The 27,678-nt window shown below is 48.3% G+C and overlaps 1 protein-coding gene and 1 long non-coding RNA gene across 2 annotated transcripts in view; one reads left to right on the forward strand and one right to left on the reverse strand.

Moving 5' to 3' along the window:
• The window catches only part of ACSS1 (acyl-CoA synthetase short chain family member 1), a 279,756-nt gene that overhangs the window by 50,807 nt on the left and 201,271 nt on the right, over positions 1–27,678 (forward strand). Inside the window, exons 3-4 of the mRNA XM_029594504.1 lie at positions 21,187–21,386; positions 22,441–22,616. Of these exons, the coding sequence (XP_029450364.1) occupies positions 21,187–21,386; positions 22,441–22,616 (376 nt within the window). The remainder of the gene's footprint in view (positions 1–21,186; positions 21,387–22,440; positions 22,617–27,678) is intronic.
• Positions 1–27,678, reverse strand: part of LOC115087382 — a 53,399-nt gene that overhangs the window by 3,074 nt on the left and 22,647 nt on the right. The window lies entirely within an intron of this gene.

A 27,678-nucleotide genomic window follows, 5' to 3' on the forward strand; every position in this document is an offset into this window, starting at 1 on the left:
TGAACTCACTGATACTTTTCTTTTGGTTGTCTTCCTTCAGAGGGGGTGCCTGGAGCTGAGCCCAGTGAGATACCATCAATTTCTTGTTAAGGCTCTTTCCAACTCTGAGGAAGACTGCCTTTGTTTTTATAATTTAACAAGTGGCTCTCCAAAGCCCTCAGCCGTACCCTCTCTAGCACACGATTAGTTGACTCTCACCATGGTTGGATTTTCCACAGCAAATGTTGCTCTGCTGAACTGGAAGGCAACAACTTTCATATATGTCTTTGAGAAAGAGGGTGGGGGATCAGGGACGGAAGGTAATTATGGCAAGATGTGTTTAACCAGGATCTGGGATTGTGAGGCTAAGGGGTGTGATAGGCATAATATGGAGAACAGCAAACTTCAGAGGGTAGGTCAGACTTAGGCATAGAAGGAATTATGGCTTTTAATGAATGGGATGGTTTCTTAGGCTTACAAATTTGTATCAGAACAACTTGGATTCCTGAGTTTGAGGCAAATGAAAAAATGTGGACTGTTGGAAGTTACCGAGAGGCTCTTTCACTTGATAGGCGCTGATTTGTGTGTAGAAGATGCAGAACTGCAGTGGGCTCTGTGTTTCTCATCTGACTTGTGTTCAAGTCTTCATATCTCCAATGATATTAGCATTTGAGGTATATGCAGTCAACCCCCCCTCCAAGTGTTGTCCAGATGTGCATGATGTTATTAGGAGCACATGCATACCCACTAAAGGGCAGTAAACGAGGACATTCTTTGACAAGGAGATCATGTATTCCATGGCTGTGAGTAGGGTTGGCTCCAGATTTTCATGACAGATTGATCCAGTCTTGGTTTTACTCCATTACAAGAAGGGGCTTGTAGTTCTGATTTCATTATTGGCATTCCCTGAGAAAAGAAAGACTGCAAGTTTATACATGCAGTGGGACTGGATCAACCTGTCCTTGAAATCTGGAGCTTAGGCAAGGAACGAGGTACAGAAGACATAGACTCAGGCAAAGTTCAAGGTAATCAGAAGACTCAGGCAAAGTTCTAGGTAATCAGAAGACTCAGGCAAAGCACTGGGATGAGACTGCGACGCAGCGCGCCTGTCACAGTCCACCCGCGGGACTGGTCATGGACCTCGCTGGACTCGAAGAGCCTCTAGACGAGATATGGGGCAATGAAAAGGGACATGTTTCAGAAGCTGTAGAGGCCTGCGCCGAGGTGCGCCCTACTCAGCCGCCAGTGGCTGGTCGCGGACCATGCTGGAATGGTACAGGTTCTGGCAGAGTCTTTGGCACGGACGGAGCAAGCACAAGGGACTCCGTAGTCTAGGGATAAAGACAGAAGCGGAAGTCTCCCGGAGGCTTGTGCTGCAGAGGTGAGGAAGGCATGCACCATGAAACGCCCTACACAGCCCGCCCGTGGGGCTGGTCGCGGACCACGACATGGCACGCCAGGAAGAGTGGCACGAGGAACCAGGGGTTAAGGATGACTGGACAGGATCAAGGACATCAGGATCAGGAGAAACAACATCAGGGCTGGATCACAGACATCAGGAACAAACATCTGGACTGGAACATGGATTATGATCAGGAGACAGACCTCAGGGCTGGATCACGAACATCAGGTGGATATCTGGACTGGAACGTGGATATCAGGACAAGACGAGGAGCTCCAACGAAGAACAGGAAACACAGGACCTTGAAGAAGAGCTGGAACAAGGACGACTCCTGGATCGAAGACCAGCAGGATCCCAGGAGTGTCTAACTCCTTGCGAAGGCAAAGCTAGAATGGACGCTGAGCCCTTTTGTAGGGCTGAAAAGGACAACGCCCAGGGAGGGGTCAGCAGGGGGCCGTACCTGGCTGGCCCTTGAAGAACAGGAGAGAGGTGCGCGCCCGCGCCTTAGGAGAGCTGGAGAGGAAGAGCAGGATCCACTGGTGGCATCCTCGGCCACATGGAAGGCCCGAAGGAAGCATGGCAGGCAGCTGGAGCAGCCCTGCCAGGAGGCTGGAGGAAGGCAGGTTGCTGGGGTGGCTCCATGCCACGAAGAAGTCAGGCAGAAAGAGAAGGAGGGCTGCAGGTGCCGGCAGGGACGGCCTCCCTGCCGGGCAAGGACCCGAGCAGCAGCAGGCACCGGCAGGGATGGCCTCCCTGCCGGCTGAAGACCCCGGGAGCGGCTGCAACACGTTGGGGAAGGCAGGAACGGCAGCGGAGGTCCCGACCGTGAGGGAGAGCTCGCAGCGGGTCGGCCCTGCCACGCAGAGCAAGGGGCAGCCGGGGAGGAGCCCGGACATAGCGGCACGACTGCCGCGGAGGGAAAGGCATCAGTGGCCTGACTGGCTGCGAAGGTAAGGGAGCCTGCCCGTGCTCCTCGCGGGCAGGATCACAACAGGCAAGATGGTTGCATAGGTATGATGGAACTCCAGTAGGGCCTAAGACATGGAGGTAAATGCTCTATAAGTAAAATACATCACAAGTTACTTAGCTGCTTAAACATACAGCCTGAAACTACAAGTTGAAACCCACAATCACCAATCACAAACTCTACATGTTACTACCAGATTCCCTAGCTGACATCCATGTGCATCTGAATATATCCACATGTACATTGGATTTATAGTCTCACTGTACATTGGATTTATAGTGTCACTGCCTCATCAGTTTCTGAGACAGTGCTGACATCTCGATGCTCAGACAGCTATGCACTTAGAGCCTTTTTGGAAGCACAAGTCCAATATTGTAGAATTCACAAACTTCTCATAGGTCATTGGAAGCTAGCATGTCTCATAGGGAAACTTTGAGAAAATGAGAAAAATATTTAAAAAAAACTGAAAGATGCAGATACTAAGGTTAAGGGGTAGATTTTCAAACCGCGCGAATTGGCGTACTTTTGCTGGCGCATCAGGCGCCAGCAAAAGTACGCATCAGGCGCAAGCAAAAGTACGCGCAGAGATATCGATTCTGTATAGCTGGCGCGCGCCAAGCCGCGCAGCCTACCCCCGTTCCCTCCCCTCACCTTCCCCTCCCTTCCCCTACCTAACCCACCCGCCCGGCCCTGTCTAAACCCCCCCCTTACCTTTGTCAGGGGATTTATGCCTCCCGGAGGGAGACGTAAATCCCCGTGCGCCAGCGGGCCGCTAGCGCGCCGGGACGCGACCTGGGGGCGGGTACGGAGGGCGCGGCCACGCCCCTGGACCGCCCCGGGCCGTAACCACGCCCCCGGGCCCGCCCCCAAAACGCTGCCGACACGCCCCCAAAACGCTGCGCCGACCGGGCCCACCCCCGACACGCCCCCGACACGCCCCCTCGCCAAACCCCGGGACTTACGCGAGTCCCGGGGTCTGCGCGCGCCGGTAGGCCTATTGAACATAGGCGCACCGGCGCGCAGGGCCCTGCTCGCCTAAATCCGCCCGGATTTAGGCGGATTTAGGCGAGCAGGGCTCTGAAAATCCGCCCCTAAGAGTGTACAACAGATATGTTAAAAAATACCATCTTAGAAGCGCAGTCCAGATGTATTCCATGCATTAAGAAAGATGGAAGGAAGGCCAAACACTTGCCAGTATGGTTAAAATCAAAAGAGTCACGTTTCGCCATAGCATTCATGTAGGACTGCCAAAGCAGTGTGCATAGCTTGGCATAGCTAACGAGCACCTTCTTGCTAGCCTCGGCTACGCCTTTGACCCTGTCCTAGCCCTCATATGTTGGCAATGTTACGAAGTGCTAGGAAAGCGGTCCGCTTACCAGGAGAAGTGTGTTCTTGGGCCACGGCTCGACCCCAGAGGAACTCCGAAGAGGTGCCGTGGCAGGCGAGGCATGCCCGAGCGTGGGCTGGACAGGAGCGAGGCTGGACTGAAGACAGATGACTGGAGATACTTACCCTCCTCCGGACCTGCACACTTCGGAAGACCAACAACGCAATGGTGGTCTTATGAACAGTCCTCCGACCGTTCCAAGCCCTTTTGGACCTGCCGCAGGGTACGGCAAGAAGCGGCAGGCCAGATGGAGTCCAGGGCAGTGAAGACCAGAACATGAAGATTCAGACGAGACTCAGGAACAAGGTACTTGGATACACAGTTGAGACTCAGGAACGAGGTACTTGGATGCACAGACGAGAATCAGGAACGAGGTACTTGGATGCACAGACAGGACTCAGGAGTGAGGTACTTGGAAGCACAGACGGGACTCGGGTATACGGACAGTGGCACGGTCCCTCAGGGCGCCCTATACAGCCAGTACCACTGGTTTGGTCACGGACCACCCTGTCCTACATCTGCGGGAGCGGGACCAGCGCAGGAAGGAACGAGGTACAGAAGACGTAGACTCAGGCAAGGTTCGAGGTAATCAGAAGACTCAGGCAAAGCACTGGGATGAGACTGCGACGCAGCGCGCCCTACACAGTCCACTTGCAGGACTGGTCACGGACCATGTAGCCATGGCTTTAATAAAGAAGATTCAGTGAGCGTCTATGCTTCCAACAAATGTCTATCAGGCTGCCGGATGTAGATACTCTTCTGTGAGCAGTCATGACTCTGACTACCTCATTAGCAGGTAGGGACAAGCTGGGCACAGACATCATTGATGGTTGATGATAAACAGGCCAGGAACAGCAATTTAGGATCTCACTAGGTAGCCAAGGTGCTGGAGGTAGTCTGTAAACAACTATTTCCTAATAGATGTGTGTGTGTGTGTGTGTCTGGGTGAATGATGTGCACAGTAAGCCTATGTCTATATCTGTGTCTGGAGGTGATGTAGGTCTCGTTGTTTTCTTCTTTAACATATCAGTGCATACAAAAGAACATGCGCAGTGTATGCACCCAATTTGCACACACTGGCTTTAACCACAAGCAATCCTGTACTTCCACTCTTTAGGGTGGAAGCTACAGGTACGGTAATGTGTTGGCAGGAAGAAAATGGAATCATGCATTGTAACGTAACATTCCACCTTGGCCTGACACTGTTTATTCATTCAACTGAGATATCCAGTACCACTTTGCCAAATAAGTTGATATCTGGCTGTAGTTGGCACTCTAGCCACATCTTGACAACCACCACAATGTAGCTTGGGCACTCTGCCATATGGGCAGAAACCTACAAACTTATGGGGAAAAGTGGCAGCTGAATGGGTAATGTAGTGGTCTGGGAAGTTATCAGTGACCTTACAGCTGTGCTGCCAAATTAAACCTCACCTTGCTCCTAGTATCTGTCTTCTGAGGCCAAATAGTCCCAGCTTCACTTGTACAATGCAAGTATACAGTGTGGGAGTAGCCCACCTGTAGCTACAGCTTTCAGTGTGTTGCAATGTAGCAGAACTGAACATACATCACAGCTACCGTACTATTGTGTAGTGTCCTGCTGCTGTGGAACACATTAAAAGCTTGTGAGTCTTGCCTATATCAGATACAGCTGTGTACATGATTTGTGGGTATACTATACACTACCTTCTCTATTCTATTGCATTATATATCCTGAGGTCCATCATCTAAAGTCATTTAGATGTGCAATTGTAAAGTTAGCTCTCAAAACGACTATTGTGCATATGCAGCCACTTATCTGGCTACATTCGAGCCACATAAGTAATTATCTGCCTATAGTTTACATCTCCCCCTGGCACCTGAAACTTTCCCACCTAGTACCTTTAGTGGGCCAATTTGTAATGGTATTAAGGGATGTGGGTGGTTGGGAGCGCATCAGCAGCCAGGGAGGAAGTGGTATTTTGGGGGGGTGTTAGATGTCATCTTATTTTGGGGATGCTGGGATGGAGAGAAGGGGGAAAGGGGAGGGCAAGTGGTGTAGTGGTGCTATTTTCATGGTCACAGGATATTTTATTTTTTAATTTATGTTTTTTATTCCGCTTTTTGGCACTTCAGAGTGTACATCAAAGCAGATTATATTCAGGTACTGTAGGTATTTCCCTATCCCCAGAGGGCTTATAATCTAATTTTGTACCTGAGGCAATAGAGAGTAAAGTGACTTGCCCAAGGTCACAAGGAGTGACAATGGGGTTTGAACCCTGGTTTCCCTGGGTCATGGCCCACTGCACTAACCACTAGGGGTTGGGGAGGGGTCTGGGCGAGTGGATTGATGATACCTGGGAGAGAGGAGTAGCAGGAGGCCTGTCAGGACCCCCATTTGATGTTATGTTTTTCTAGACAGAGTGATACTTACCCATGTATCTGTAGAAGATATCCTGGTAAGTAGACAGTGAGCTAGCCACACAAGGCCGGATCACTTTTGGCTTACTCTGCCATATTTACACACTGGCCGGTTAGGCCTACAGTTACCTAGCCTTATGTAACTGCATAAGTTTAGGGCGAATAGATTAGGTGGCACATTTATTTTGCTGAATATAGGGGACAGGCTCTGCTGCTAACTGGAGCCGCATCACTTGTCCAATATACAGCCTAATGATTATGGTCCTCAGTCTACTAGCAGCCTGCTAGAATACTGTGTCATCCTGGAAAGTAACTTCTATGTAGAGGCCATGTAGCCTGCTGTGTACCAATTGAGGAGTCCCGGAGGTATGGAGGATAGAGAGTTCCTATTGCCTAAGAACAGAAAGTGATAAGGCCTGCTGTTGCTTGGGACCAGGTAGATTTTCTCGTACTCCCTACCACCCCTGTACTGCCTTTGGTTGTTGATCTGTAGATAGCTATTAGCAAAGTTTGATCTCTGTGTTGTTACTAACCCTTATTGGCGTACATTATTTAAACACTTGCTTCCATGACCTTATAAATAATGTATTCCAATAAGGGATAGTAACAACACATAGATCAGACTTTTAGAGTACTTCATGCTGATTACCATCATGATAAAGAGTACCACCTCTCACATAGTAGATGTTGCGCTCCCCGGCTGCTTCCGCAGTGCGGCTGGCCCCGCTCATCTCGCTACTCCGTCCACCAGCACCAGGCTCACCTCCTCTGCGACCTCAGCCAGTTTGCGCCGTTCCCGGCTTCCCTGCTCGCCTTCGTCCAACCAGGCTTCACGGCGGAGCTCCCGCTGGGGCTCCGCGTCTTCCTGCTCCTCGACTCCGCCCCTAGGCGCATGTGCGGCCAGCGTCATCCCATTTAAAGACCCAAGTGCGGGAAACCTGGGTCCGACGCTCCCCGATGATGTCACCAGCTTGCAGTATATAAGCCAGGGCTCATTCCCTTGATCCCTGCCTTGGCAATCGGGTTGACACCGTGAGTGTTTCTAATTTGCCTCTGCGTTCCAGTCTGTGTTCTAGTCTCATTCCAGTCCTGTTCCAGCGTCCTTCTGTTCCAGCGTCCTCCTGTTCCAGCGTCCTTTGTCTCCTCGTCTTCCCAGGTAGTACCTTCGGACTGTCTTCTCGGTACTGACCTCGGCTTCCCTTGACTACGTTTGGCCGTTGCCTGCCTCTGACCTTCTGCCTGCTTCTACGACCATGTCTGCACGCTGCCTGGAACCGACCTCTGCCTGAACTCGACCACATCTGACTGCTTCGTGGAACTTGACCTCTGCTTTGCCTGACCATCCACGGACTGATTACTGGCTCTGACCCTTGCATTGGCTGATCATGCTTCCTTGAATCTGGCCTTAATCCTTGCTATACATTCAGAGATTCAGAGTCTCTCTTCTGACCTTCTCAGGCAACCAGGCCTTTCGGCCTAAGTATCGACTGCGCATCCTTGATCGTGGTGGGCACACCCCTGAATTTCCTATGAAGGAGATCCTGCGAGGCCCACCTAAGACCAGGCGGCCCGGGTACCCAAGGGCTCAACCCGGGGGTATCTAGGGTTGCTAGTGGCGAAGCTCCAGCTAGCCTCTGTCTCCTCTTGAGCTCTGCCTCCTGGTGGCAGGTGCTCTCTGGGTCCGACCAGGGAGCCTACCACTCCTGCACTAGGCCAAGGGTCCATCTCCTGGTGCAACAGTAGAAACCAGAATGACAACATGATAGTGGGTAATGGTGCAGTGATGGCCATCCTGGAAGTATAGCTGGTCTGAATAAATCATAGTCCCTTATTCATCTTCCCCTCCCATATCCGTATGACTCTGAATTCTCTTTGGCCCTCATCTTTTAAAAAATTAAGAAATTCAGATCCATGTAGCTTGACTGGTTTTATGGTGGCCTGGATCCACTCTGCAGCTGGGAGAATCTCAATGAGAACTTTGTTCAGAAGGTGCAATATAGGAATTAATTGTGCAATCTGGATAGAAACCAGTTATCCTTGAACAATTGAGGGCGTGGACCAAGTACTGGGTAAAGCAGCAGTGCTAATAGTGCCAATGTTTAACCAACTCTTGTATGATACAAAAACAAAATCTGCTTACAAAACAAATACAAAACATAGGTGAAGCACCAAAGCACAATAGTAAAGAAAAATGGAGAACAAAAACAAAGCTGTAACAAAATATACTAAAAACAAGCTGTGTTTTTCTGCGAATAGAAGAAAGTTGTTTTATTACTCTGGATAAGGTATCAAGTTGAATGCTTATTAATTAAGTAGGAATTAAACAATGATGATATGCATTAAAAAAAATCCCTACTCTGCAGCAGCTGGTGAGTTCTGCCTTAGTTAGTATAGCTGTGTTTAAAAAAGGATTGGATAGGTTCTTGGAGGAGAAGTCCATTACCTGCTATTAAGTTCACTTAGAGAATAGCCACTGCCATTAGCAATGGTTACATGGAATAGACTTAGTTTTTGGGTACTTGCCAGGTTCATATGGCCTGGATTGGCCACTGTTGGAAACAGGATGCTGGGCTTGATGGACCCTTGGTCTGACCCAGTATGGCATTTTCTTATGTTCTTATGTTCTTATTGAATCGTCTTTTCTAAACTGTCTCCTTCATACCAAATTATACTGTATGAAAACCTCTTTGTATGAACAAACGCTCCATCTTCAACAGAGGCAAGTGGAGGATGCTTAGAGGAAGTGTATAAGAAACCATGCATGTAAAGCTAGTCTGCCCCCTGTTATCCCCGTCTAATTTCCAGGAGTTATAGTTTAGGGAAGTATTGAACCCAGATGGCTTTACTGATTGAAGGTCAATGACCTAGGATTGATTTATCTTCCATAAATTAATTTAACTGAGTTTAAAAAAGGGATTAGATAATTTGCTATCATAGCATTCTGTGGTAGAGAATGCTCTTGATTAATTATACATTGTGTGAAGAAGTACTTTTTATTATTTCCTTTCAAACTGCTGCCTGGAAAAAAAAATGCCTGGTCTAACCCAGTATGACAAATCTTTTGCACTTATTTACATCCCATTCTCACCCCTTCGTGGCATCCATAATGTCCAGGAGACTGTTGCGCTCGGGGTTGGACCCTTGTCCTGGAGCAGGAGAGAACGGCCTCCTGGTAGGGACCAGGAAGCAACTGCCCCCAGGGGGAGGAGCCCGTAGGGACCCAGGCCGCTTGGACTGTGGGCCTCGCAGGGTCTCCTGGAGAGATGGTAGACTGGCATGTCCATGGGCAACAAAGGAGCGCGGTTGGGTTCGAGGCTGGAGGTCAGATGGAACAAGGAAGACCAGAACAGCGTAGGCGATGACAAGGCAAGGGACAGAGCCAGAATCAGGATGTAGTCAATCAGGCCAAGGTCAAAACCGAAGTTCAGTCTAAGGAGTGGTCAAACAGGCAGAGGTCAGGTTTGGAGGTCAGACAAGGTCCACAGGCAAGCCGAGGTCAGAAGGCAGGCAGCAGGTAGAGTAGTCAATGAACAAGCCGAGGTCAGAAGGCAGGCAGCAGGCAGAGTAGTCAGGAAAAGCTGAGGTCAGTCCCAGAGAGACAGACAGTACCGGAGAGACAGACCTGGGGAGACGGACAGACGAACAATGGAACAGAAGGATGCAGGAATAAAGCTGGAACAGCAGGATCCTGGAACGAAGCTGGAACAAGACCGGAACGAGACTAGAATGCATTGACAATCTAGCACACAATACAATGCCGACCCGATTGCCAAGGCAAGGAAGTCCAGGCAGGAACTTCCTTAAGTAAGTCCTTCAATCAGGGCGCATTGCGGAGCTAGGTCCTGCCCCTGGCCCTACAAGAGGCCAGGAGGTCCGCGTGCGTAGGGGCGTGGCCAATGCCACGGGAGATGCCGAACTCCGGCGTGAGGCCTGGTGCGCAGTGGAAGGCCTGGCGACTGCCGCTGCGGGAAGCCGAGGCTTGGAGAAGCTTGCGGCTGCCGCTGGGGAGGCCAACCTGGGACCTGCAGAAGAGCCAGAAAGGTGAGCAGGCCTGTGCGCGGGCCGGACACTGACGGGGTGCGCAACAGAGACAGTGCTATAAGCCAGTGCATAAAGCTCATGGGATGTGCGTTAGCAGAATACCTTACACATGCAGAACACAAACAGACCTTCACCAAATACAGAACAAAAAAAGAGCCATAAAATAGAAATAGAAATATGCAGACAAAAACTAAACTGGAAACTGCAACAATTCTAACTGTATCGTGCAGTGCAATGATAGAAAAAAAGAATTATCAACTTTCCTGTGATAACTTGGGCGATAGCAGCTTGGAAACAGCCAGAGAAATAAGGAGGCAGATTCTGGCTGTTCCTTAAGTGCAGTTTATTTACAGTGACAAAACCAAAATCAAAACAGTCAGTGCAGCTCACCTTAACTTCAGGTAACATACAGTCCTTAAATGTAACAGATCTTGGTATACAGTGGGTCTCTCTACCTGCTTAACCCTTCTAGGCCCTGAGTTCGTAGGATCTCATCCTTTGTCACATTCATTCTCTCTCACGTACACAGGCTCTCTCTTCCTCACACACATGCTCTCACATACACTTCTTTGCTCACTCCCTTTCATACCTTCACAGGCATTCTCACATGTGCACACACACACATATATATACAGGCACCTTCATCTACACACATATAGGCATACAGGCACTTTCATATGTAGATGCACACATGCAGGCACTCCCTTATGCACACACACACACACATGCACGCACTAACATATAGGCGCATACTCACACACACATATAGGCACTCACATACTCATGCATATATACAGGCACACATGCAGGTGCACATACAGGCATTCTTGCACACACAAACACACATATATTACATATAGGCACTTTGACACACACACATACATACATACAGACTTTCACACATGCAGGCACTCACTTAAACACACAAACTCTCTGAACCTCTTCTTTGGTCGCTGCGGGTTCTGTGGTAGCCCCCGTCTTCAGCTACTATAGAATGGGTTCTCTGGTGGCCTACTATTCCTCTTCTGCAGCGGCTTGTTGGGACTTCATCATAGGCTGCTGTAGGATGGGCTCTGCAGTAGCCTGAGCTTTTTCTTCAGTTGCCATGGCATAGACTTTGCGCTAGCCCAGCCGTACCTCATCTTCAGTCGCCACAGGTTAGGCTCCACTGCACTAACAGAAAATGATACAATTTGACACTTTTCAGGTCAGTTAAGGTCAGTTTAGGAATGAATATGTATTCCTATTGGCTGCCCTCTTATTTATTCATGTTATCAAGGTTTCCACTGACGTGATGGTTTAATATATGGGGGATGGGAAATGAAAACGGTTGGTAGCTTGACAAAAAAAGTAATGTGATCAGTCAATGTGACTAGAACTTGTGCCCTATCCCTGATACCGGGAGTGTTGTGATCTTCCTGGACAGAGTGCCCTATCCCTGATACCAGGAGTGTTGTGATCTTCCTGCACGCAGTGCCCTATCCCTGATACCGGGAGTGTTGTGATCTTCCTGCACACAGTGCCCTATCCCTGATACCGGGAGTGTTGTGATCTTCCTGCACACAGTGCCCTATCCCAGTTACCGGGGGTGTTGTGATCTTCCTGCACACATCCAAGTATCAGGGATAGGGCACTGCGTGCAGGAAGATCACAACACTCCCGGTATCAGGGATAGGGCACTGAGTGCAGGAAGATCACAACACCACCGGTATCAGGGATAGGGCACTGCGTGCAGGAAGATCACAACACTCCCGGTATCAGGGATAGGGCACTGTGTGCAGGAAGATCACAACACGCCCGGTATCAGGGATAGGGCACTGCGTGCAGGAAGATCACAACACTCCCGGTATCAGGGATAGGGCACTGCGTGCAGGAGGATCACAACACTCCCAGTATCAGGGATAGGGCATTGCAAGGTAGATCACAGCTCAGTGTAGAGAGGAAGATCACAACACTCCCGGTATCACGGATAGGGCACTGAGTGCAGGAAGATCACAACACTCCCAGTATCAGGGATAGGGCACTGCGTGCAGGAAGATCACAACACTCCCGGTATCAGGGATCAGGGATAGGGCACTGAGTGCAGGAAGATCACAACACGCCCAGTATCAGGGATAGGGCACTGCATGCAGGAAGATCACAACACCACCGGTATCAGGGATAGGGCACTGTGTGCAGGAAGATCACAACACTCCCGGTATCAGGGATAGGGCACTGCGTGCAGGAAGATCACAACACTCCCTGTATCAGGGATAGGGCACAAGTTCTAGTCACATTGACTGATCAGTGATCACATTACTTTTTTTGTCAAGCTACCAACCGTTTCCACCCATCCCCCATATATTAAACCATCACCTCAGTGGGAACTTTGGTAACATCAATAAATAAGAGGGCAGCCAGCCAATAGGAATACATATTCATTCCTAACTGACTTAACTGACCTTAACTTGACCTGAAAAGTGTCAAATTGTATCATATTCTGTTAGTGCGCACTTACAAAAAAACCCGATTTTTCACAATAAATCGGTGGAATTCCTATTGTATCGAGTCCCTTACCGATTAATGACGATTTTAAAATTATCGGACGATATTTTAAATCGTTAAAAAACGATTCACATCCCTACTGTTTGGTGTTAAGAGATGTTCTGCTGCAGTTGTTATAGATCATCATCCATTCCCATATAGGTATTATCTTTTCCTGTAGCGGAGGATTGTGGCTGAACATTGTATCTTTAAGAAATGTGGAAAATGTTTTAACTTTCCATGTACTGAGGTGCACTTGGTAATGGAAGTGGTCATCCCAGTTGATATCTTGGTAGTTGATAATGACTACATTGGGTATCTCAAGATTTTGAGCATTCCAGCAATTGGGAATTGATATTTGGAACAATATTGTTCTTCCTGTCTCTTCTTGGTAACAGACTGGAAAGGATTACACTAGCTGATGAGAATCAGTTTGTTCTGAGGGATTCCAAGGCTTTTGTTGCTTTGTGGTGTTTTTTTTCTGGTTGGTTTAATTTATTTGTTCTTATATGGATCATCATGCATATTGAGTTACCAAATCTAGGACCTTTCTACTCAGGTAGATAATATAGTAGGCCAAAAAACACTCGGGAAAAGATGTTAACTTATTTTTGGAGGTCCAAGGCTAGGGCTGGGTCTTGGTAAATGACTCAAGTAGGAGTTAATAGCAATGGCTGTTTCAGGAATCTTCCAGTACTTTAGCTCAAAACTCTACCTGTAGGTAGTCCAAGATTTTAGCTGCAGAGATGTGCGGCACTGCCTCTTTATCCGTAGAGCCTCATCTTCTCTAATTGTCTTGTTACAGAGACTTTAGTAGGGTATCTAAAAAGTTTCAGAACCTTCAGACTCCATAAGCTCGCTAGGCAGCAGTAAATGTTTTCAAATTGCCCAGATTCCCCAATTAGGGGTGTCTTTAACACGGGCCATAGCCATTTACTAGAGGAAAGCAGAGGTCTAAGCACCAGAACTGCAGCAGTAGCACCTTCAGCCTCTGTTTAATTGGGGATCTTTCAACCTGATCAGTTTCAATCTGCTTTTGAGTGTTTTTCATCATAGCTTTGTGAACTCCTGGCCTGGATTACAAGTAAAGGGCAGTAATTTAGTGTAACAGGCTTCCACCGTGTCTCAAGGGGGGAATATTGTGTTAAACAGTACTGTGTCTGGTGATAAATGAGAAGACCAAATTTATTCTCCCCTTCAAAAATTCACATAGAATGTGCAACATTGCCAGTAGCAGCAGCAAACTATTTACTACAGGTAAAAAGGGCCTTCAGGAACTAACTTTCTCCCATCATTGATTCTATCTTTTGGGCCGATCTTCCATTAACCATGTACAACCAAGAGAAGTAAACAACCAGGAAGGGGAAAGAGGCCTTGAAAGGCTGCCATGATTGCTGGGAAAAGGGTGGTATGGAGTGAGGGCATGAAAGAGGAGGGCCGTAGCCTCTGGAGGAAAGAAGAGTACAAGAAGTCAAGTGTAGTGGGAATGTGGCTCCTGGTTGTGTGATACAGGAAGGGAGTGTGATAAGATTGAGTTAGTACAGCAGGGAGACAGACAACTGGGAGTTGAGGGGTCAAAAAAAGAGAACAGGCAGCAGGAGGTGAGAGACAGTGGGGAAAAGGAAGTTGGGATGCAGAACAGTGAGAGGAATTAATCAAAGCCTGCTCATCGGTCCTATTTTTCTTCCAAGCTGTTCCAGTAGGTCTAACTTGGCACAAATATAGTCAGTGGCAGCATTCACATCCAAAAATGCTAATCTTTTGGCAGGCAGCATGCACACATACCAATGTGTTTACATCTCAGTGCAAACAAGATGACCATGCTCGAGAGAACAGCATGGAGGAATTCATATTTACTTGTACCTTTTATAGATGATTGCAATGATCCCTATATTTGAAGAAGCTCATTTGCCACTTTACATTTTTTTGTTGACAAGTTATACAGAACATGCTAGGAAACTGGAGCTACCTTTTAAGATATGCTTATCAATCTAGGGTTTATTTTTCCAAAGAGGTGTCAAACTGGTAAAGCTGCCAGAATGTTTAGTTTTGCTTTGGTGGTTATCAAGTTTCCTGCTCTATCTAACATTTTTAAATATTAGTGGTACAAGATAAATTGGAATGAGTGATGGGAGATTTCTATCTGGTACTGTATGGGAAGAACCCATTGGGGCAGATTTTAAATGCCCTGCGCGCGTAAATCCGGCCGGATTTACGCGCGCAGGGCCTTTGCGTGCCGGCGTGCCTATTTTGCATAGGCCGCTGGCGCGCGCAGAGCCCCAGGACACGCGTAAGTCCCGGGGTTTTTTAAAGGAGCGGGAAGGGGCGTGTCGGGGGCGTGGCAGAATGACGGGGGCGGCAACACGGGCGTGGTTTCGGCCTGGGGGCGTTCTGGGGGCGTGGCCGCGGCCTCCGGACCAGCCCCCGGGACCGGAACACGGAGCGGGGCAGCCGGCCGGCACGCGCAGATTTACATCTGCTTTTCGCAGGCGTAAATCGTGGAATAAAGGTAAGGGGGGGGGGTTTAGATAGGGCCGGGGGGGGGTCGGTTAGGTAGGGGAAGGGAGGGCGGAGGGAACAGGCAGCGCGCGCTGGGCTCGGCGCGCGCAGGTTGCACAAACGTGCACCCCCTTGCGCGCGCTGACCCCGGATTTTATAAGATACGCACAGCTACTCGCGTATCTTATAAAATCCAGCGTACTTTTGTTTGCGCCTGGTGCGTGAACAAAAGTACACGATCTGTGCAATTTTTCAAATTTTACCCATTAGTAATAAAAAGGTATTCCTAAGGTTAAACTATTTTTAATGGTATATTGCAAATCGGTACTGCAAAGTAATAAAGTAAAAAATACAATTTTTTCTGCTTTATCCTCACTTACATCCCATCCATCATCACAAATCTACATCTCTTAAGAATACGACCGGCACAAGAAGAGGCATCATTGGACAGGATTCAAGAACCTCCTCCTTCTGAGGCCAAGCTGAAGGAACAACACACAATTTCATTGTGAATTTTGCAAACTTAAGTGGATCCTACAACTGTATTGGCAACTTATTAATAAAAGATATGCTGAAAGATGCCAGTCCTTAGTAGTTTTAGAAATAACAAGCAGGCGCTTGTGTTGGGGAGGGCTACCCACCGGTGCTGATCACCTTGTAACAGCTAACATCCAAGGTAAAAAGACAAAAAAAATTTGAAAAAACTGCCTTTGAAACTGAGAAGAGATTTCTGTGGGGAAAGCCATGATTCTGAGATCCTCCCCCTCCCCTGACATCATCGCAAACGGATCCGGGCAGTTTGAAAGGCGCCAAGCCAGCAGGCACCGCGCGCTGAAGGGGTGCGACAAAGGGGCACTCCCCTTTGTGCACCCTTTGTGTTATTTGTTTAATATGCTCCTTGTTATACCTTTTGCTTAATTGTTAAGAACTTTGATTTTGATGATTTTATTTTTGTAATCTCTTAGCCTCAGGTACAAACATTTTAGATTGTAAGCCCTTTTAGGGGATAGTGAATTACCTATTGTACCTTATTGTAAACCGATGTGATATCTCTTTTTGAAATGAACATCGGTATATAAAAACCGTAAATAAATAAATAAATAAATAAATAACGTGTAAAAATCCAGATAAACCATTGCAACCATGTGAGTCTTCCATTCAGCGAATGAAGGCTTATCTTTCAACCAATTGAAGAAATTACATTTCTTAACCAGCATATAAACTTTAGTTATAAGAATCTTATGAAATTTTTCAACAAAAGAATGAGCATCGAAATAATTTAATACACAAAATACAGTAAGACATGATTCAGCCCTTCCGATGATCATTGCCAAATAATGTTCAGTCCTTTTGCAAAACAATCGAATATCTGGACTTTTCCGAAAGACAATGAAATAACTTACCTTGAGCCATACACTTCAAACAGTTGTCTGATTCAGTAAGTTTCAATTATTGTGTCCTAAATGGTGGGATAATAATTCTATACAAGATTCAAAATTGTAACTCCCGAAGCTCAATATCAACTGTGGTTTCATGGCCATCAATGTGCCTGGAGGGGGACCAAGGTCAGCAGTGAAGACCCAGGTCACAAGACAACCTTTGATGGGTTTATGTAGGCCCTCACAGGTAGTAGCTGATGGGTAGGACTTGAAGCATTATGTCATAGCAGGAAGTGAAGGCATGGTCAGGACAGGCAGCATTCAGGTACAAGCAAGAGTCAATCTGAAGTTAGGGCAGTTAGAATTCAGGCACAGGTGAAAGTCAGTCTGAGGTCAGGGCAGGCAGCGAGTAGTGCAAAGTCAGGAACAAGGCCGGGTCACAATGCTCCCTCCAAGGAGTGACTAGGAGTATGCAAATTTCTTTTCGTGTGAGCAACAATTTTTTAAACCAACAAATTTTGAGCACCACCAGTATTAGCATTGAATTTCTGCATATAGAACTACGAGTGATGCTCTGAAATGTATGAGCAATCACTCACACATTCAGCTTGGAGGGAACTTGGGTCACAAGGAGTAGTCAGAGCAAGAACAGCAAAGATAATCAGGAGCAGGAAACAAAACCTGTTGCTAACCCACTCATTCAGTGGAATGGGCTTCTATATATACAGGGGTAGTCTGGCATCAGCCAGCACCACAGGAAGTTCAGAAAGTCAGGCCTATAAAACCCGGAAGTAGTAGTGCACCGCAGATAGAGTGGGATGTAGAGCAGAAGCCAGATGCCAGGAGCCTTGCTAGAGGATCTCAGCAGGCCGCAGGTTTCAGCAGAGGGATGTGGATCGTGAGGCAGGAGTGTGTGGTCGACAGTATATTAAATGTAGTTATTTTAGTGTAAATTATAGAGGCCGCCAGATCTTTTGCTGTAAGATGTACACCACAGTTCCTTTTCCAGACATCAGCCAACATTGTCAAGGCTGAAAACTTTTGGACTGAATTCAACCATTTATCAAAGGAAGACATGAGCTATGCAGCACAAAAAAGCATCGTTGGTTGCATATAATCGCCCTTACCATAGAGTGATTAGACCGTGCGTGGTGACTGGTTGCAAAGCTCTTATTGGAAAACCTTATTCATGTTTCAGATCAAACCTTCACAAGCCCATGACACAGTCTTTAATGAAGGCGAAACTTGGCCAGAGTTGGACAAGAGTATTTTATTTAATTTTGTGCTTAATAAAGACCTTTTTATACAACAATTGGTCTCATCCTAGTTTTGCTGCTTTCAGCAACTGGTCTGCCATATTGGAATCAGTCTGCCTTGACCTCCCTCTCCTTTTCTTTTTTTCTGGATTGTGTTGTTATCGCAAGCAGCACCGTTAGCAAAATGGGAGCACCAGTGTCTCCAACATAGTAGGCACTCTTCAGTAGCAGTTTGCAAGGTAATGGCACAAATAATAAAAGTTTTGCTGGGGGAGGCATCTGGAGCTGATCAAACCCACATTTGCTTCAACCCATTGCTGCGTGACCTCCAATAAATGTATTTTTATTACATGCTTTATTGCCACATGGCGCTCGATGCATGGTAAAATCAGTCAAAAATTTAAAATAGTAAAATATTAATAAAATACACAATTAAGTGAATTTTAAAAGCCTGGCGTGTGCCAAAGCTGGGAAATATGCGAGTATGTCCGGCCAGTGCGCGCTGTGTGGATTTTTAAAGGCGCCCATGTATGCACATATCTCCTAGTACGTGCACAAGTGAGAGAGCCCAAAAAAGGGGCATGAGTGTGGGCATAGTCTGGGCGTGGCAAGGGCGGGACAAGGGCACTCTGGGACTTAAACTTGAAATGTGCACGCAAGTATTTACGCAAACAAGTGCACATTGGGGTCCCCTGCCGTGTAACATTACTACTGCTATGGATGGCATTTAAGTAATAAAACAAAAAAGCTAGGCTAATCAGCAGGGTTTTAAGGATTGGGGCTAACAGGGGGAAAGGGAAGCTAATAACCTAGGGAGGTTTGGAAGTCCTGTCCATGAACTGGGAAAACTAGTAATGGTGTTGGCATGCATCCCTTATAAAATTCCTCCACTTACATGGTAGAGGTGGATTTGCATGCACATGAACGTGTCCATGTAAAATTGTGCGCACATGTACGTGCATTCATCCTATTTTATACCCATGCATGCATACATGTGTATATGTTATAAAATGACCATGTTATTTGGTGAAAGTTGGCATATGTGCATACATGTGCGCCAGTATCAAAGTTACTGTCAATACGTTCAATAGTAAAATAATAGGAACAAATAAAATACTACTTTATTGGTCTCAGTAGGTAAAGAACCGACACCCCTAAACCGTAATATCAATATGCAGATAAAATAGGGATGAAAAATAGTTGTAAGTGTGATAGTATTCACCCATGTGCTATGGAAAGTGGTTGAGAATAGAAATACATTATGGTGGGAACAAAATGAACCTTCTGATGAGGATGTGCATAGTCGAGCATGAATTTACATTAAACATAGGTGAAATGCAATTTTTTATGACAGTAGACTAGGTGGCTGACTTTGTAATCCAAGATAAATAAATGTCAAATCTCAGACACACAGCACTGCTAACCACATTAATTGAATTGTTTTTTTAGACAGTCGGATAAGATGTGTTTATACCATTTCCACTGTTATTGACATAGACTTAGGGCATCCCAACAGAGAGGTTCCAATAAAAAATTGGAGCGGCCTCGGAGGGAACTTTCCTTCCGCCCCCCGCACCTTCCCCTCCCTTCCCCTACCTAACCCCCCCCCCAGCCCTACTTAGAACCCCCCCTTACCTTTGTTGAAGAAGTTACACGCGCCGGCTGACGGCTGGCCCGCGATCCCAGACACAGCAGCCAATGGCCGCTGTGCCTGGAGGCTCAGGCCCCGCCCATGCCCTGCCCCTTTTGCAAGCCCTGGGACATATGCGCATCCCGGGGCTTGTGCGCCGCCGAGCCTATGCAAGATAGGCTCGGTGCGCGCAGGGGCAGCTTTTCGGGGGTTACGCGCGTATCTTATGCGCGTAACCCTTTGAAAATCTGCCCCTTAGGGAATAGCCACTGCTATTAATTGCATCAGTAGCATGGGATCTTCTTGGTGTTTGGGTGATTGCCAGATTCTTGTGACCTGGTTTGGCCTCTGTTGGAAACAGGATGCTGGGCTTGATGGACCCTTGGTCTGACCCAGCATGGCAATTTCTTATGTTCTTATGACATTGATCTTAAGTCATACCTGGTGTGTAAGAGATCAATGAACTTCTGAGCACATAAGTATTCAGGCACCCAATTCTGAACTTGCCCTCCCTCTGTTCTTAAGAGCCTCAACATAAGTGATCTGGACTGTCAGTGGTTGTCACTAAAGATGTCTCTTCTCTCAATCGTATCTTCTCTTAACCAAATCTTCCTTCACCCGCAACTTCTCTCACCTCATCTTCTCTCACCCACATCTTCTCTCACATAGGGTTTTTGATTCCTCAATTGAACTTGTAACTGAGATGGCTGAATTTCTTTCATGCTGTTCTAAGTTAGATCATAAATAGAGGGTAATTGAGTTTTCACTTTGCAGTACAATGGAGAGAAACAGAGGTGTTGCCTCTGGGAGCCTCGGCCCCTCATGTTTATCTCAGGCCCCCATCCCAAGCAGTAGAGTCATGTCCCATCTGAGCCAGCCCCTTAAAAGTTCAGGAGTTAAGAGGGTCTGGAGGCATTGGAATCGCTGCCAGTCCTTGATCCCCTGTCCCTTTTAAGAAGGCTAACTTGAATGTATTTATTTATTTTAGTTGTATACTGATGTTCTGATAAAACTATCACGGTGGTTCATAAGAAATACATACATAATTATAAACAGACAATTGCTCAGTATTACACTCTCCTTGATCTTAAAGACTTATGCATTTATATACAAATTTTCTCCCTCCTTTTTGCTAGAAACTGTTGCGCGCCCCGTCCGTGCCCAGCCCACGCACGGGCCTGCTCACCTCGCTAGCTCCTCTGCGAGAATAGTGAATCCAGGTGTTAGTCACCACATCACAGGGGGAGACCCACCTTTGATCACCTTCTGCATCTATATAGCCTTCTGCATCTATCGCCTATATTGCTTTTTTTGCTTTTTGCCTCTTATCACCTCTACACCTCCTACCTCCATCACCTGTTCAACTTCTACCACTTTCAAAGTTGCATGACTATGCATCTCTTTTAGTCAGTAATGAGATTGGACTTTCTTCTTTCATAATAAATCCATATTGTCTGTCCTACCCCTGTTTCATTATTCTTAGTAATCCCTTGCATCCTAACATTTTCATAGTATTTCTTATCCTTTAAAGTCAAAGTTGACCTTTTATGCACAATTACTATGATTTCATAGACAATATGGAGAGGGAATGCATATCCGTACTTGTGATGAAATAGTTAACTCTAGAAATAAAGTCAACTCTAATTTAAAATTCCATTTCAGACAATTAAATAGAAATCAGAATGTTCGGGAGGATAGTGAGTTCAATCTTTTCTATAAACAGAGAACTTCTGGAGACAACGTGTCGTCTAGCCAACACGCTGAAGAAATATGGAGTGCAGAAAGGTGACCGGGTTGCCATCTACATGTCTGTTGCTCCACTGGCTGTGGCTGCCATGCTGGCTTGTGCCAGAATTGGTGCGGTTCACACCGTTGTATTTGCTGGGTTTAGCGCCATATCCTTAGTGGGAAGAGTCAATGACGGTGAGTATTTGCGTTGATATCTTTCTGTATATGAAGGAATTAATTACTCTGTCTTACCTCACAGCTGGGAGTCACCCTCATTTTTTTTGTTATTCTTCAGGGAGAATAGACAGGATGGAGCTTAGTTCAAAATAAATACAATTATAAATAGACAAATATCTGGGTGGGGATGGGGAGAAGTGTTAAAATACAAAATGTGGAAAGACCAGAAGATTATACAGTTTGCGGTTGGTAATGCATAGCAGATGATTCCTGAAAGGTTCTAGAGTTGAGGTGGCATAACATAGCTCCCCCCTTCCAGTGCACCCATCCCTTCCCTCGCCATCAGCAGGCATGAGACTGGAAGCTTAGGGATAGACACAAGTTAGTAGCCAAGTAGTCTCCTGTCAGATCTGCTGGAGGAAACTTGGGAAACAATATTAGGAGGGTGAATACAAAATCTGAGGTAGGAGGTTAAAATAGGAGGCTGGAGCCAGGTTAAAACAAACGGGTGAAAGCTCACCCAACTAGCCAGGCTGAGAGTCACATGAGAGGAAGGTTACATTGTCGCTTAACTTAAGGACCCAGATCAGCATGAGCAAGATGAACTGCTAGTGATGAATCAGCTAGAGCAGAGGTTGTTAGGGCCCCTTGGGTAAACGTGCATTTTTGTATGTTTATGGGGGTTGGGAAGATTCAGTATACCCCAGACTGGTTCAGGCCTAGCACAGCAAGTCTAGAATGGCTGGACTTTAGTGCAGCAAACTGTGTATGGAGGGAATAAGATATAACTCTTCCTCTAGCAGATTAGACCTCTGAGTGTTACATAGTCAAATCTGCTGCACCCAAATAATGCAATAATATTATAGTACTCAAATATTTATTATATTGTTTATTAATAATGTGAATAAAGCAGTAACCATTTTTGTCTAGGCTACATAGTGAGAGTGTATTTTATTAGATACTGGGGATCATGAAAGAGGACACGGGCTGGGCGCTCTTGGTACAGTTGTCTATGTTGAATCTGTATAGGTAGTGATAACTCCACTAATCTGCCTTCCCATTCCCTGTTAAGCTAAATGCAAAGCCATCATCACCCAGAACCAGGGAGTCAGAGCAGGACATATCATAGAGCTGAAGCGGATTGTGGATGAAGCTGTGAAGAGCTGTCCAACGGTTAAGCATGTCTTTGTGGCCCATAGGACAGACAACAAAGTCCACATGGGCAACCTTGACATCCCTCTTGAAAAGGTAAGTTGTTCTATCGCAATAGTGTGTATTTTGACATTGCTGACTTCAGCAGGGCTGTGATATAATTTTAGGTTCTCTGTGCAGTACGGACCGAATACTATGTAATTTTGTCTATGTGTGGAAATGAGCAATGATATGTTGTGGCTGTATCTTTAGACTTAAAAGTTCATTTTCAAAATTAACTTTTCTTTGTAAAGTACTGTTCCTGTTCTAAAAGAATCATAACATTTAATATAACTTACAGGTAATGAAAGATTTTTATGTTCTAACTTAACTCTTGATTTCTTGCCTTTTGTATGTTTGTGTGTACTCTGTAGCCTGTAATCAGCATAAAATATAAAAATACATCAATATATGTAAATAACAATATTCCTCATAAATCCCAAACACTTGGTAATCCACTCTCTCCCAATCCTCCTTTCTTATAGAAGGATTGGGGCTTAAATACATGTTACTAATTAAAAAAGAACAAAAAAGCTCATCCCACTTTTAATAAAAAGCAACTCTATTAAACAATTAATAATAGCACTGTTGGATTCGTGGACCCTTGAGCCGATCGGAACCGAAAGGTGAACTGCTGCAAGGTAGCAGCAGAGGCCCCGACCGGGAGGCGGCAAGGACGGGGATGTGGCTGGACCGAAGAAGACCCTGGGACGCCCTTTGCGACCAAGGGCTAGGCAAGGAAGAAGGGAACGGATGGAGCTGACACAGTGGTGAGGAAGTCTTCGCCCTGGAAGCCGAACCTCCCCCAAGAGGAGCTCGTAGGAGTCCGGCCGCTGGGACTTAGGAGATTCACCCTGGAAGCCGGAGTCCCCCCCAGGAGGAGCCAGTAGGGACCCGGCCGCTGGGACTTAGGAGCGCCCGCGGGGGCGGAGTCAGACGGGATCCAAGGTCGAGTGCCAGAGGGTCGTTGCTCACCAGTCCGGAGTCAAGTGCCAGAGGGTCGCCGCTTGCCAGTCCAGAGTCGAGTGCCTGAGAGTCGTCGCTTGCCAGTCCAAAGTCAGAAGCCAGGGGATCGCCGTGAGCCAAACCGGGGTCAGAAGCCAGGGAATCGTTGTAAGCCAGTCCAGAGTCAAGAGCCAGGGAATACAGTCAGCCAATCCGGGATCAGGAATCAGGAAGACCAGGAGGACACAGGATGCAGCAACTGGAGACAGGAAACCTGGGAACCTCGTTGCAAGGCAAAGTCCTAGTCAGACTGCAGGGTTTAAATACCCTGCAGCGTCTGACGTCATCAGAGGGCGTGCCCAATCTTCTCCCGCGCTGGCCCCTTTAAATCTGGGCCTGAGCCGCGCGCGCGCATCTAGGGGGCAGGGCCTACCGCCGAGGAACGCTGGCTGCTCCGGCGCAGCGAGGAGGCAAAGGCAGAGGAAGTTGCAGGCCCGGGCGAGATGGGAGGACGCCGGGCCTGCGGCGGCAGAGGGTCCTGGAGGCCCGGGGAGCACAGAACCCGGCCAGAACCCCGACGGGGTAGGTGGCGATTCCGGGGCCGACCCGTAATCGCAACAGTACCCCCCCTCCTACGCCCCCTCCCGGGGGGCCGCGGCTTGTCCGGATGTGCCTCATGAAAGTGGCGAAGGAGATCCTTATCCAGGATGTGGGCGGAGGGCTCCCATGAGTTTTCCTCCAGACCGTATCCGTCCCAGGAGAGAAGATACTCCCAGTGATGACGACGAAACCGAACATCCAAGACCTCCTTCACCGTGTACGTGGAACCAGGATCCGAAGCGACCGTAGAGGGTTCTGGAGACAGAGGTCGGAAGCGAGAGAGGACCACTGGCTTGAGGAGGGAAACATGGAAGACGTCGTGTATCCGAAGGGTAGATGGAAGACGTAAGCGGTAGGACACCGCGCCCACCCGTTCGGCTACTTGGAAGGGTCCAATGTAGCGAGGCGCAAGCCTCATGGAAGGGATCCAGAGCTGGATGTTCTTAGTACTGAGCCATACCCTAGATCCGGGCAGAAACACTGGAGCGGGTCGCCGAGATTTGTCTGCGTAGGCCTTGAACCGGGCGGCGGTGCGGTGGAGCTTCTCTTGAGTGGTGTGCCAAAGCTGATGAATCTGGTTGGCCGTCAGTTGCGCCGCTGGCGAGGAGGTGGATACTGGTAACGGTAGTGGAGGTTTGGGAACCTTCCCATAAACCAGCTGGAAGGGAGACTGTAGTGTGGTGGAGTGTCGATGGCGATTGTAAGAGAACTCGGCCTACGGGAGAAGAGCAACCCAGTTGTCCTGTTGCTCCCCTACAAAGGCACGGAGGAACGCTTTCAGAGTTTGGTTCGTGCGTTCAACTTGCCCATTGCCCTGGGGATGGAACGCCGTGGTTAAGTCCAGCTGAACCCCAAATTTCCTGCAGAGTGCCCGCCAATATTTTGCCGTGAATTGGGGCCCTCGGTCCGAGGCAATATGTAGAGGCAAACCATGCAGTCGGAAGATATGCTGGATGAATAGTTCAGCTAACTCAGGAGCCGTAGGTAACTTGGCAAGTGGCACAAAATGAGCCATTTTCGAGAAGCGGTCAATAGTGACCCAAACCACAGTCTTCCCCTGGGACGGGGGCAGCTCAACGATAAAATCCGTGGAGATGTGCGTCCACGGCTCCGTGGGTACAGGTAGTGGCTGGAGGAGTCCCCAGGGACGACCAGGCGGGGTTTTCTGCTGCGTGCACGTGGGACAGGATTGTACGTACAGGCGGACATCCTCCTTCACCCGTGGCCACCAATAGAACTCCGTCAGTAATTGAAGAGTCCGGGCGATCCCAGGGTGACCCGCCGTCAGGGAGTTGTGTGCCCATGCTAGGACCTTCCTTCTAGCACGTACCGGGACTACCACCTTCCCCGCCGGTGCAAGTTCGGTGGCTGCCAGTCGGACTTTAGCCGGGTCCAAAATATATTGAGGGGGTTCGGAGGCGTCTTCAATTTCAGTAGTGCGTGAGAGGGCGTCAGCCCTAGTGTTCTTGGCCGCTGGTCGATACCGAAGGGTGAAATCGAACCGGCTGAAAAAGAGGGACCAGCGTGCCTGCCGGGGATTAAGTCTCTGCGCCTGGGACAAGAACTCTAAATTTTTGTGGTCCGTGTAAACTATGATCGGATGTTGGGCCCCCTCCAACCACTGGCGCCACGCTTCAAAGGCCAACTTAATGGCCAGTAGCTCCTTGTCTCCGATGCCGTAGTTTTTCTCGGCAGGCGAGAACTTGCGGGAGAAGTAGGAACATGGCCGAGTTTTACCGTCCTTGGAAGTCTGGGACAGGACGGCCCCCACGGCTACATTGGAGGCATCCACTTCCACAATGAACGGGCGTAGGGGGTCCGGGTGTCGGAGGCAGGTGTCCTGGAGGAAGGCCTCTTTAAGAACGTGGAAGGCCTGTACTGCAGTGGGAGGCCAATTTCGGGCATCGGCACCCTTGCGGGTGAGAGCTGTTAAAGGCGCCACTAAGGAGGAGTAATGTGGGATAAAGTGGCGGTAAAAGTTGGCGAAGCCTAGAAAACGCTGGAGTGCCTTAACTCCCGCAGGTTGTGGCCAGTTCCGGATAGCAGCGACCTTATCGGGATCCATGCGGAAGCCGGTAGAGGAGACGATGTAGCCCAAAAAGGGCAAAGCTTCCTCCTCGAACTGGCATTTCTCCAGTTTAGCATATAATCGGTTCTCTCTTAACTTTAGCAAAACCTGGCGCACATGTTGACGGTGTTCCTCAAGGTCCCGGGAATAAATCAACACATCGTCGAGGTAGACAATAACGGAGGTATACAGGAAGTCGCGAAGCACCTCGTTCATTAGGTTTTGGAACACGGCTGGGGCGTTGCAGAGACCGAATGGCATGACGAGGTACTCATAATGACCGTCCCTGGTGTTAAAGGCGGTCTTCCACTCGTCTCCCGGCCGAATCCGTACGAGGTTATACGCCCCTCTAAGATCCAGCTTGGTAAAGATGCGGGCCCCCTGCAGGCGATCCAGGAGTTCCGGAATCAGGGGCAACGGATAACGGTCTCGTCGGGTGATCTGGTTCAGGCCCCGGTAATCGATACAGGGCCGAAGAGACCAATCCTTCTTGGCGACAAAGAAGAAGCCGGCTCCTGCCGGGGACTTGGATGGTCTTATAAAGCCTCGGTCTAGATTCTCCTTGATGTAGGTAGACATGGCCTGGGTCTCCGGCAGAGACAGAGGATAAACTCTACCGCGAGGAGGCGTGGTGTCTGGTAGCAAGTCAATCGCACAATCGAAGGGGCGATGCTCAGGTAGTAATTCTGCCTTCTCCTTAGAGAAGACATCCCGGAAGGCCTGGTACTGGGGTGGCACCGCCAGCGGAGCTGCCAGAAGCGGAAGTGTCTGAAGCGGGCGAGCAGGAAGGCAGCAACGGGCACAGCCTGGTCCCCAAGATGTGATCTGAAGCGAGTCCCAGTTGATTACTGGGGAATGTTTCCTGAGCCAGGGGAGTCCTAAAACAAGTGGATGAATGGATTTCTCCAGGATGAGAAAAGAGATCTCCTCTTTATGAAGCAGTCCAACCTGAAGCTGGAGTAGTTGTGTACGAGTGGTAATGGTCCCTGGGAGAGGGATCCCCTGGATGGACGATACCCGCAAGGGTGGTTCTTGAGGCACGACTTCAAGCTGCAGTTGTTGTACCAGATCTCGGAGGATGAAATTCCCCCCGGACCCGGAGTCGATTAGTGCCAAGGTATCGAATCCCCCTCCTGGGAAACAGAGTCTCGTTGGAACAGTACATGGGGAGTTCGGAGAGGTACTGCCTAGAGTCAGCTCCCCACTAGACTCTAGGTTTGGCCGTTTCCCGGACGCTCAGTACAGCGAGCCAGAAAGTGCCCCTTACCACCGCAATAGAGACATAACCCCTGCGAGCGTCTACGCCTCCATTCTTCGGCCGAGAGAGGACCCCGGCCCAGTTGCATAGGTTCTTCAGGCGGAAGGGCAGGTGCCGCAGGAGGCGAAGCTCGGGCCCGAGGTGGCGTGGTTCAACGAGCGGCCGGCCCCTGGACGGGCCTTCGCTCCCGGAAGCGGCGCTGGATGCGTCGGTCCACTCGTCCAGCCAGTTCTATGAGCTCTTGGAGG

Source organism: Rhinatrema bivittatum, chromosome 3 (genome assembly GCF_901001135.1).
Source record: "Rhinatrema bivittatum chromosome 3, aRhiBiv1.1, whole genome shotgun sequence".
Classification (NCBI taxonomy): domain Eukaryota; kingdom Metazoa; phylum Chordata; class Amphibia; order Gymnophiona; family Rhinatrematidae; genus Rhinatrema; species Rhinatrema bivittatum.